The sequence below is a fragment of the Ahaetulla prasina genome, chromosome 3 (assembly GCF_028640845.1).
Source record: "Ahaetulla prasina isolate Xishuangbanna chromosome 3, ASM2864084v1, whole genome shotgun sequence".
Taxonomy (NCBI): Eukaryota; Metazoa; Chordata; class Lepidosauria; order Squamata; family Colubridae; genus Ahaetulla; species Ahaetulla prasina.
In genome coordinates this window covers 228,054,957-228,067,188 of record NC_080541.1, presented here as the reverse complement: position 1 = coordinate 228,067,188, position 12,232 = coordinate 228,054,957, and the positions used below count along the sequence as shown (strand labels likewise).

Below are 12,232 nucleotides of genomic sequence, written 5' to 3'. Positions count from 1 at the left end.
CCCTGGGCACCCCATCAAACTGCCTTTCCCTTCCCAACCACAGGATGGGCATGAAGAAACAGACCGAAGGGTTGGCATTTGCGTGGTGACCTTCCTAAGCCAGCCTGGATTTCTCCCTTACCTTAACGGAGCTTCAGATGCTGAGATTGGCATCTGCCCACAGAAATGGCTCCCAGGGGGCAGAGCGGTATCATGTGGCAAGGAGTTCCATAGCCGAATTGTCTCCTCTCCTCTCCTCAGCTGAGCAGCAAGCCCTGAGGCTGGCGGAGGCGATCCGAGACGGGGAGGAAGACATCGCCCAGCGCTGCGCCATCTGGCTGGCCGAGCGCCGGGTCCCCGTCAAGGTGCAGCTGGAACCAGACGCCTATCCGGAGCACGATATTAGGTGATGCCAGAGGAGGTGACGTGGTCCTGAATGCGAATCCTGGACAGCTGGATTCTCCTCGAGGGCCCTGTAAACATTCCAAAATCCTGAGAATCGGGGAATTCTGTCTGGGGCTTCTAAACCCCTGTGACACCCTTGACACTGGGCGTCCAATCATGTTGAAGCGAGAAAGAGAAATTTTACTTCGTTACTGCCAGCCCTTCTAGGTAGGCCGGGCCGAGAAACTTGGTAAGGATTCCAGAAACGTTGCTTTATTCTAGGCAGGTGGCCCTCGACTTCCAACCTTTCTTTTAGTGACCATTCGAAAAAGTGACCATTTTTTCACACGTACGACCGTTGCCGTAGGGCAGCGGGTCACGTGATCAAAATTCCGACGCTTGGCAACTGACTCATACTTACGACGGTGGAGGTGTCCTGGGGGTTACGCGATCCCCTTTTGCGACTTTCTGACCAGCAAAATCAGCTTTAGGGAGCCAAATTCACTTTAACGACCGTGTTACTAACCTACCGTCTTTCCCCGAAAATAAGACCCTGTTTTTAATTTTTTTTTGAACCCTGAAATAAGCGCTTGGCCTTATTGCCATGCGCTCAAAAGCCCGATTGGGCTTATTATCAGGGGATGTCTTATTTTGGAGGAAACAGGGTAACAACTGCAGTGAGTCACTTGTCAACTGTGGCAAAATGGGGTTAAAAACTCACTGAACAACTGTCTTGCTTAGCAGCGGACGTTTGGGGCTCAGTTGTGGTCATAAGTCGAGGACTACCTGTATATGAGATGGGTCCATGAGGAGCCAAGTTTGACTTAAAGAAGACTTCACCTTAGATCACCTGGCGTAGTGAGGTCCTTATTTTCTGGATTAGTGTTCTCAAATATCTTCTGGACTTCAACTATCAGAGGTCCAGATTACCATGACCAAAATCCTTCTGGATGATAATTGTTGTGTTTGGAGGGTGCTAGGTTCTGGAAGGCTACCTCTCAGAAACTTTGCACTTTGGGTGGAGAAGGTGGAGGAAGAACATTCAGGAGTGGACTCAGAAGAACATTGAGATGTTGACCTCTGATCTTGGTAGTGTGAGCAAGTCAGAGGTGAAGAGAACCATGGAGAAGAAGGGATGAGTTTTGGAGTCAGGCTTGGTGAAGGATCTTCTCATGATATATAATATAACAACAGAGTTGGAAGGGACCTTGGAGGCCTTCTAGTCCAACCCCCTGCCCAGGCAGGAAACCCTACACCATCTCAGTCAGATGGTTATCCAACATCTTCTTAAAAATTTCCAGTGTTGGAGCATTCACAACTTCTGCAGGCAAGTCGTTCCACTTATTAATTGTTCTAACTGTCAGGAAATTTCTCCTTAGTTCTAAGTTGCTTCTTTCCTTGATTAGTTTCCATCCATTGCTTCTTGTCCTGCCTTCAGGTGCTTTGGAGAATAGTTTGACTCCCTCTTCTTTGTGGCAACCCCTGAGATATTGGAACGCTACTATCCTGTCTCCCCTAGTCCTTCTTTTCCTTAAACTAGACATACCCAGTTCCTGCAACCGTTCTTCATATGTTTATTTATTTATTTATTTATTTATTTATTTATTTAATCACATTTTTATACTGCCCTATCTCCCAAGGGACTCAGGGCGGTTTACAGCCTATTAAAAACACAAATATATAAATATAAATACAAAATAAAACACTAATTAAAAAACGTATTGAATAAGGCCGAATTAAAATTTATAATTAAAATAATAAAACCCCATTAAAAACTAAATTACATTAAAATCCTAGCCCAGTCCTGCGCAAATAAATAGATGTGTCTTAAGCTCGCGGCGAAAGGTTCGAAGGTCGGGAAGTTGACGGAGTCCCAGGGGAAGTTCATTCCAGAGGGTGGGAGCCCCCACAGAGAAGGCCCTTCCCCTGGGTGTCGCCAGTCGGCACGGCCTGGCGGACGGCACACCAAGGAGTCCTTCCCTGTGAGAGCGTACGGGTCAGTGGGAGGCAGTCGGTGGTAGCAGACGGTCCCGTAAGTAGCCCGGCCCTAAGCCATGGAGCGCTTTGAAGATGGTTACCAAAACCTTGAGGCGCACCCGGAAGGCCACAGGTAGCCAGTGCAGTCTGCGCAGGAGTGGTGTCACATGGGAGCCACGAGGGGCTCCCTCTATCACCCGCGCAGCCGCATTCTGGACTAACTGGAGCCTCCGGGTGCTCCTCAAGGGAAGCCCCATGTAGAGAGCACTGCAGTAATCCAGACGAGACGTCACGAGTGCATGAGTGACCGTGCATAAGGCATCCCGGTCTAGGAAGGGGCGCAACTGGCGAACCAGGCGAACCTGGTAAAAAGCTCTCCTGGAGACGGCCGTCAAGTGGTCTTCAAAAGACAGCCGTCCATCCAGGAGAACGCCCAAGTTACGCACCCTTTCCATTGGGGCCAGTGACTCGCCCCCAACAGTCAGTCGTGGCTGCAGCTGACTGTACCGGGATGCCGGCATCCACAGCCACTCTGTCTTGGAGGGATTGAGCTTGAGCCTGTTTCTCCCCATCCAGACCCGTACGGCCTCCAGGCACCGGGACAGCACTTGACAGCTCCGTGGGGGTGGCCGGGTGTGGAAAAGTACAGCTGAGTATCATCAGCGTACAGATGATAACTCACCCCGAAACCACTGATGACCTCGCCCAGCGGCTTCATATAGATGTTGAACAAGGTAGGCGAGAGAATCGACCCCTGTGGCACCCCAGAAGTGAGGTGTCTCGAGGTCGACCTCTGCCCTCCCGTCAATACCGTCTGCGACCGGTCAGAGAGATAGGAGGAGAACCACCGATAAACGATGCCTCCCACTCCCAATCCCTCCAACCGGTGCAGCAGGATACCATGTTTTAGTCTCCAGTCCCCTAATCCTCTTTGTTGCTCTTCTCTGCACTCTTTCTAGAGTCTCAACATCTTTTTTACATCGTGGCGACCAAAACTGGATGCAATATTCCAAGTGTGGCCTTACCAAGGCATTATAAAGTGGCACTAACACTTCACGTGATCTTGATGATGCCTCTCCTTTCTTCTAGACTCTGGGTGGGCGTGGAAGATGCCCAGATGGTGACCACACCCATCTTTCTGAAGGTCCAGCCTTCCATGACTATGGCTTCCCTCAAAGACATGGTACGAACTGTCAGTGGCAGATTTGGAGCAAAAGTTGGGTGATCTTGGAGGAACCTGGAATTTAGGAGAAGCTTCCTAACAGTGTGGACAATTAACCGGTGGAACAGCTGGCCTCCAGAAATCGTGAGCGCTCCATCAATGGAGGCTTTTAAGAAAAGTCTAGACAGTCACTTATCTGAAATGATGCAGGTTCTCCACTTAAGCAGTGTTCTGTCCCCTCACCTCAGTCCGGGGGGCAAGCGAACTGACTCAATTAGCCAGCAATGTAGTCCACGACAACTATCAGCTCTGGCAGCAAACCAGCCTTCGTCTGCCAAGGTTTTCTTATCTCCTTGATGCCGGTGTCGCAGAGCTCGTTACCGGAGCAACCAGGAAGTCAGGAGCAAACAGCAATTCAGGCCAAATGCTCAGTCAGATAGTTCAGCTCAAGTTTCCACCAGTCAGTTTGTTTTGTCCGTCACAAAGTACTAGAGCAGCCCCTCCTGCTTTTATACCCTGTGGGGTGTGGCTCCGTGACTCAGCACTCTCTAGGCCTGCCCCACCCCCTTTTTTGTTGTTCCCGCCTCTTTTGTCTACAAAACCTGGGATCTAACCAGGACTGATTGTCCACAGCTGGGTCTGGAAGCGTTGCCTGGGCGGGGGAAGATACAGGAGACAGAGGCCTCGTCACCTCCTCCACCTGGCCTGCCTCTGGCTCCTGGAGCTGAGCCAGGGAAGCCGGCCCTGCAGAAGGGAGCCCTGACGGCCCTTTCCCCCTCACTCTCTGAGTCACTCTCCGGCAGGGGGGGGGGACCGGAGCCACAACAAGCAGGGGTCTGGACTAGAAGTCCTCCAAGATCCCTTCCAGCTCATTCTATTCTATTCTAGAAGGTTCCCTACAGCTGCCTTTTGTCTCCTGAACAGGTGCATCTCCATTATGGCTTCCCACCCAGCATCCAGAAGTGGGTGGTGGGACGGAGGCTGCCCCAGGACCACGAAACCCTCCATTATCAAGGTATCCAGAGGGACGGTGACCAGGCCTATCTCTACTTGATGTCCGCCAAGGCCAAGAAGCTGAACAAAGAAACGGCAGAGTTGGACCACGAACGCAGGCAGCTGGAAGGTGAGCTGGGCCGAAGTGACACCAGAAGGGGCACCGGAGGGGGGGGGCATTGAAGGACCATCTACACAGGTAGTCCTCGACGTATGACCGCAATGGAGCCCAGAATGGATGTGGCTAAGAGAGACGTTTGTTCAGTGAGTTTTGTCCCAGTTTTACGACTTTTCATGCCACGTTCGTTAAGTGAATGATTGCAGTTATTAAGTTAGGAACCCGGTCGTTAAGTGAATCTGGCTTCCCCCATTGACTTTGCTTGTCAGAAGGTCGCAAAAGGGGATCATGTGACACCCCCCCCCGGATGCTGCAACCGTCATAAGTAGGAAAAATGGTCATAAGTGCCGTTGTAACTTTTAACGGTCACTAAATGAACTGATGTAAGTTGAGGAATGCCTGTAACTACAGGTCGTACTCATTGATGACCGTAACTTGTGACAGTCATATTTTTTATCTTCTTTTCGAGAGGTCATTAAGTGAATCCTCACGGTTGTTAAGTGAATGCTGCGGTCATTAAGTGAACCAATGGTTTACTCTGGGAAATTTTTTGCCAAAAACCGGAAGTACAAGATGTCCTCGACTTACAAGCATTCATTTAATGGCCGTTCAAAGTTACAACGGTACTATTAGGTACTATTAGGACTATGTTTCACATTTACGACCGTTGCAGCAGCCCCATGGTTGTGTGATTAAAAATTCAGATGCTGTAAAATGGGGCAAAATTCACTTTTTAACAACTGTCTCGCTTAGCGACAGAAATTTAGGGTTCAATTGTCATAGGTTGAGGACTGCAGGTCGCAAAAGGGGATCACATGACTTCTGGGATAAACATGAGTCAGTTGTCAAACATCTGGCTGTTGATCACGTTTCCGTGGGGATGTTGGAACGGTCGTATGTGTGAGAAACGATCGTAAGTCATTTTTTTTCAGTGCTGTTGTAACTTTGAACGGTCACTAAATGAACGGTTGTAAGTCGAGGACCACCTCTGTCTGTACTCTTTCAAACTATGAAGCACCGTGACATTTTAAAACTGTAAACCCACATAGTGACTGTTAAGGTAATGATGATTTAATAGCTGACCAGCTGCTGTAAGGCTGTAAACCGAGATAATGAAATGAGAATGAGTCAGCCGGGTTATTGCCCCTTTAAGAAGCTGTCTATGTAAGGGAGGCCATGAGAGGCCTGTTGTGACCCAGGCCCAGGTAGGTAGTAGGAAACTCAGGCAGTGTAAAAACAAACAAACTTTATTAAAACAGCTGGGAATTAACTCATTCCCAGCGTAGTCCAACTAAAATAAAGCAAATTCCTCCCAACACAATTCCTCAATCCTATCACTAACCTTGGTCCAATTAGGCAAACTGCCAAAGGCCTTTCTTGGCAAAAGTTCAGAAGACATTGATACCAAACAAATGCAACAAGATAAAGCTATCAATGTTGTTTTCCGGCAAAGAGCCCAAACGCCGTTGCTGGTCTTTTAAGCCTTACGGGAGGGGCCAATCATCTCTTGGCCCTATTCCCAAGTCATCCTCCTTGCCTGAGCTGCTCTTGCCTTCTGGCAGCTCTTCTCATGTGTGCATTAGGAACAGGCTCCTCCTGTTCCTCCGCCTCACTACTATCAGCCTCTGGAGGCTCTCCCCGATGGCCCTGGCCCCACCTCTGCCTCCGACGCAGAGCCCTCATCTGGGCCTTCCCCAGCCTCCAGGAGTGTCCCGTGTTCTTCCTCAGCCTCATCGCTGTCTGACTCCATTGCCAGCTCCTCAGGCTGCTGGCGGCCCACAACAAGGGCATCTCTCTCTCCTCGTTGTGTTCTATCTGCGTTATAGTTTTCCGTGTAGAGGTGAAGATTGATTGCTTGCCGGGTATGTGGCTGCCACGTGTGTGTCTGTATATAGAAGTCTTGTATATAAACCACTGTTTGTAATGACAAAAATCTCTGTGTCCTGTATTTTGCTCCTGGGTGGTCTCAAACTAGCAGTCATGCTGTAAACACCCTGACAGTGACGTATTTCCTTCCCGCCCCCCTTGTGTGTTGTCCTCAGAGTTAGGCATTAAAGAAGGAGTCCTGGTGCCTCGGGGAACTGGCGACTCGGCCTCTTCAGGCTTCTCGACGCCAACGGAGCCATCGCTGATGTTGGAGGTGAACGAGGAGGGCAGCGGCTGTGGGGTGACTCTCCCCGTGGAGCCCCCAAAGGTAGGAGACGTGCAAGAAAGTGGCTGAGATTAAGAAGATGAGAGACCTACGCAAGAGCCAAATAATATCAAAGGAGATTCTCCGTCAATCAGGTCCCGGTTCTCCCAAAGGTGTTTTTTTTCAAGAGGCAACTGGACTTTCTTGTTTTTCCTTTGAAGACATTTCGCTTCTCATCCAAGAAGCTTCTTCAGCTCTGACTGAATGGTTGGAGGGTGGAAGGATTGATACTCCTTGCAGGACGGCTGGTCATTTGCATATTTTTGGAGAGCCGTTGAGGCCGCTTGGAGGTTTATCTGTGTCCTCAGGGTCACCTGAGTATTGCAAATGGGTGTGGAGAAGGGGCGAAATGCTACTGGTTCGATCCGGTTTGGGCAAACCGGTAGTAAAAAAAAAAAGCTACCAGTTTGGTAGAACCAGCAGTTTAAAAAGCTACCGATTCAGGCGAACTGGTAGTTAAAAAAAGCTACGATCCGACGATCAGCTGTTCAGCGGGGTTTAGCTTTGCTAGAAAGCAGGAAATCCTGCTTTCTAGCGAAGCAGCTAAATCGCGCACCACAGCTGATACCGCCCCCTGCTTATCTTCCCAAGCCTCCTTTTGGTGCGCACTGCACATGCGCACACAGCGAACCGGTAGCAAATTCGGATTTCACCACTGGTGAGCAGCCTTCTTGGAAACGCTGAAAGGACTTTTGTTGTAAATAGGAGAGAGGTGAGGTCATAGCCCTCCTCCGCTGTTCGATCTTAACGTAGATGGCCTGTCAACATCCAGCTTTGAGAATCCAAATAAAACTCCACAGATTCCTCCCGCTTCCGAAAATCTTACTGTTTATTGAATACCCTGCATGGTAATGTCGAAGCAAAACTAACTCTGAGGTTCCCAGACACCAATCCTTACGATTTATATTGATTTTGTTTCCTGATTGCTTATTTGTACCCTGTGACTATCATTAAGTGTTGTACCTTATGATTCTTGATGAAATGTATCTTTTCTTTTATGTACACTGAGAGCATATGCACCAAGATAAATTCCTTGTGTGTCCAATCACACTTGGCCAATAAAAAATTCTATTCTATATTCTATTCTATTCTATTCTATTCTATTCTATTCTATTCTATTCTATTCCATTCCATTCCATTCCATTCCTTTCCTTTCCTTTCCTTTCCTTTCCTTTCCTATTCCTATTCTATTTGATTCTTCATTCCAATATTCTATTCTATTCTATTCTATTCTATTCTATTCTATTCTATTCTATTCTATTCTATTCTATTCTATTCTATTCTATTCTATTCTATTCTCAGTTTATTTATTTTATTTATTTATTTATTATTCGAATTTATATACCGCCCTATCTCCCAAAGGACTCAGGGCGGTTCACAGGCATATAAAACATCAATATACAAATTAAAATAATCCTTAAAAAACTTATTCTAGCGCCCGAATTATTAAAAATAGAAATATAAATATAAAATATAAATATTAAAATCAATTTAAAACCCCTCTAAATTTAAAATCTAAGCCAGTCCTGCACAGATGAATAAATGTGTCTTGAGCTCGCGACGGAAGGTTCGAAGGTCAGGAAGTTGACGGAGTCCTGGGGGGAGTTCGTTCCAGAAGGTGGGAGCCCCACAGAAGGCCCTTCCTGGCCGCCAAACGACACTGCCTAGCTGACGGCACCCTGAGGAGTCCCTCTCTGTGAGAGCGCACGGGTCGGTGAGAGGTATCTGGTGCAGTAGGCGGTCCCGTAGATAACCCGGCCCTATGCCATGGGCGCTTTAAAGGTGGTCACCAAAACCTTGAAGCGCACCGGAAACCACAGGTAGCCAGTGCAGCCTGCGCAGGATGGGTGTTATCAGGAGCCACGAGGGCTCCATCTATCACCAGCGCAGCCGCATTCTGGACTAACTGCAGCCTCGGATGCCCTTCAAGGAAGCCCCATGTGAGGCGTTGCAGTAATCCAGGCGAGGCGTCACAAGGCGTGGTGACCGTGCATAGGGCCTCCCGGTCCAGAAAGGCGCAACTGGCGCACCAGGCGAACCTGGTAGAACGCTCTCCTGGAGGCGGCCGTCAAATGATCTTCTAGAGACAGCCGTTCATCCAGGAGGGCGCTAAGTTGCGCACCCTCTCCATCGGGGCCAATGACTCGCCACCGATGGTCAGCCGCGGATTTAGCTGACTGTGCGGGATGCGGCATCCACAGCCACTCTGTCTTGGAGGATTGAGCTTGAGCCTGTTTCTCCCCATCCAGACCCGTCGGCCTCCAGACACCGGGACAGCACTTGATAGCTTCGTTGGGGTGGTCCGGTGTGGAAAAGTACAGCTGGGTGTCATCCGCGTACAGCTGGTACCTCACACGAACCACTGATGATCTCACCCAGCGGCTTCATGTAGATGTTGAACAGAAGGCGAGAGGATCGATCCTGCGGCACCCCACAAGTGAGGCGCCTGGGCCGACCTCTGCCCCCTGTCAGCACCGACTGCGACCGGTCGGAGAGATAGGAGGAGAACCACCGATAAGCGGTGCCTCCACTCCCAATCCCTCCAACCGCGCAGCAGGATACCATGGTCGATGGTATCGAAAGCCGCTGAGAGGTCTAATAGGACCAGGGCAGAGGAACAACCCCTATCCCTGGCCCTCCAGAGATCATCCACCAACGCGACCAAAGCCGTCTCCGTGCTGTAACCGGGCGGAAACCGGACTGGAGCAGGTCTAGATAGACAGTTTCATCCAGGTGCAAGGAAACTGATATGCCACCATACTCTCAACAACCTTCGCCGCGAGCGGGTTGGAGACAGACGATAATTACCTAAAACAGCGGGTCAGGAAGGCTTCTTGAGGAGGGCCTCACCACCGCCTCTTTCAAGGCGGCGGAAGACACCCTCCACCAAAGAAGCGCTCGTAATCGCCTGGAGCCAGCCTCGTGTCACCTCCTGCGTGGCCAGCACCAACCAGGAGGGGCACGGGTCCAGTAAACATGTGGTGGCATTCAGCCTCCCCAACAACCTGTCCATGTCCTCGGGGGCGACAGGGTCAAACTAATCCCATAAAATGTCACCAAGACCACCCTCAGCCGTCTCACCCGTATCACGCAATCTTGGTCCAAACCATCCCGAAGCTGAGCGATTTTATCGTATAGATAACCGTTAAACTCCTCAGCACGTCCCTGCAGCGGGTCATCCGCTCCCCTGGTGTAGGAGGGAGCGGGTCACCCAAACAGGGCGGCTGGGCGGTTATCTGCCGATGCAATGAGGAGGCGTAGCTCGCCTCGCTTCCCTCAATGCCACTAGGTAAGCCCTAGTATAGGACTTCACTAGTGTCCGATCAGCTTCTGAGCGGCTGACCTCCAGGAACTCTCTAGGCGTCTTCTCCGGCGCTTCATCCTCTCAGCTCCTCGGAGAACCAAGGGCCGGTTGGGACCTGCGCGGGTCAGAGGCCGCAAAGGCACGACCGGTCTAAGGCCCCGCGGCCCGTTCCCAGGCCGCAACAAGTTCCTCAACCGAGCCGTGAGCCAGACTCTCAGGAAATGGCCCAAGCTCTGTCCGGAACCCCTCCGGGTCCATCAGGCACCTGGGACGGAACCAACGTGTCGGCTCCGTCTCCCTGCAGTGGTGAATGGCGGTCAGAAAGTCCAGGTGAAGAAGAGAGTGATCTGACCATGACAAAGGTTCAGTGACTATTTCCTTTAAGTCCAGATCTCTCAACCACTGACCAGAGACAAAAATCAGGTCCAGAGTGCCACCCCCAATGTGAGTAGGGCCATCAACTACTTGGGTCAGGTCCAAGGCCGTCATGGAAGCCATGAACTCCCGAGCTGCCGTCGATGACGAGCCGGACGATGGCAAGTTAAAGTCCCCCATGACTAAAAGTCTGGGGGTCTCAACTGCCACCCCGGCCAGCACCTCCAGGAGCTCGGGCAGGGCAGCTGTCACGCAGCAAGGAGCCAGGTACGTGATCAGCAAACCCATCTGGCACCTATGACCCATCTCACAAAGAGGGATTCGCACCCGGCAATCTGAGGTACAGTGGTCTCCCTCGGCTCTAGGCTCTCTCTAATCACAACCGCCACCCCCCCACCCCTACCCTGAATAGTTATCTTCTATTCTATTACATATTCTCTTTACATATGACCCCATCTCACAAAGAGGGATTCGCACCCGGCAATCTGAGGTACAGTGGTCTCCCTCGGCTCTAGGCTCTCTCTAATCACAACCGCCACCCCCCCACCCCTACCCTGAATAGTTATCTTCTATTCTATTACATATTCTCTTTTCTTATTTCTATTTCTCTTCTATTTCTCTTCTTTCTGTTTCTATTTCTCTTCTACTTCTCTTCTATTACATATTCTTTTTCTTCTTTCTATTTCTCTTCTTCTCTTCTCTTCTCTTCTCTTCTCTTCTCTTCTCTTCTCTTCTCTTCTCTTCTCTTCTCTTCTCTTCTCTTCTCTTCAGAATTTTAAACAATTATTTTCCCAGCCAAACCCCTAACGTCTCACGTAGTCCATGTAAACAAGTTCACTTTGTTATGGGAACCGATGTCCTTGAAAAGTTTTCAGGCTATCCCGTCTTCAGCGGAATCGTGGAGGCTTTGTTTCTCCATCTAACCCATTTTAAAGCAAAACCTCCCACCCCTTAGTCTAATGGCAAGTTGAAAGGAAGTGGCACGTGGCTCCCAAAGTTTCATGCTCCACGTGGCCTCTTTGACAACCTCTTTCGAACCAGTGGTCCTTTATGTCCAAGAAGTCTTCATGCCCATTTGCACTATTTAGGTGAGCCTGAGGGCACAGATAAATTTGGGGTTCTGAAAGTTGAAATTTGAATTTTGAAGCTTGATTTAAAGCTAACACTACCACCACCCCCGCAATCCAGATTTTAGGGTATTTCTGTAAGGGTCTGCTGGTTTTTTTTTAAATTTATTTACATTTATATCCCGCCCTTCTCCGAAGACTCAGGGCGACTTACAGTGTGTAAGGCAATAGTCTCATTCTATTTGTATATTTACAAAGTCAACTTATTGCCCCCCCAACAATCTGGGTCCTCATTTTACCTACCTTATAAAGGATGGAAGGCTGAGTCAACCTCGGGCCTGGTGGGACTAGAACCTGCAGTAATTGCAAGCAGCTGTGTTTTAATAACAGGCTATCTTACAGCCTGAGCCACACACCGTGGTTGAGCAGGGGGTTGGAGTAGATGGCCCCCATGGTCCCTTCCGACGCTGTTATTCTGTGATAAACCTCCAAGTGGCCTCAAGGGCTCTCAGAGAGAGCGCTAACAACCAGATGCAAGGAACATAAATCCTTCCATCCTCCACCGTTCAGTTAGAACTGAAGAAGCTCCTTGGATGAGAAGTAAAACGTCTTCAACCAAAACCTTGACCAAAACCTTAGTAGACCAGAGGAATGCTGTCGATATAATTTACTTGGACTTCAG

At 49.6% G+C, this 12,232-nt stretch overlaps 1 protein-coding gene across 6 annotated transcripts in view; it reads left to right on the top strand.

The window, feature by feature from the left end:
- The window catches only part of RBCK1 (RANBP2-type and C3HC4-type zinc finger containing 1), a 49,380-nt gene that overhangs the window by 17,066 nt on the left and 20,082 nt on the right, over positions 1–12,232 (top strand). For all 6 annotated transcript variants that reach the window (XM_058174630.1, XM_058174633.1, XM_058174632.1 and 3 more), the window contains 4 exons: positions 241–385; positions 3,430–3,523; positions 4,427–4,625; positions 6,656–6,807. In XM_058174630.1, the coding sequence (XP_058030613.1) occupies positions 241–385; positions 3,430–3,523; positions 4,427–4,625; positions 6,656–6,807 (590 nt within the window). The remainder of the gene's footprint in view (positions 1–240; positions 386–3,429; positions 3,524–4,426; positions 4,626–6,655; positions 6,808–12,232) is intronic.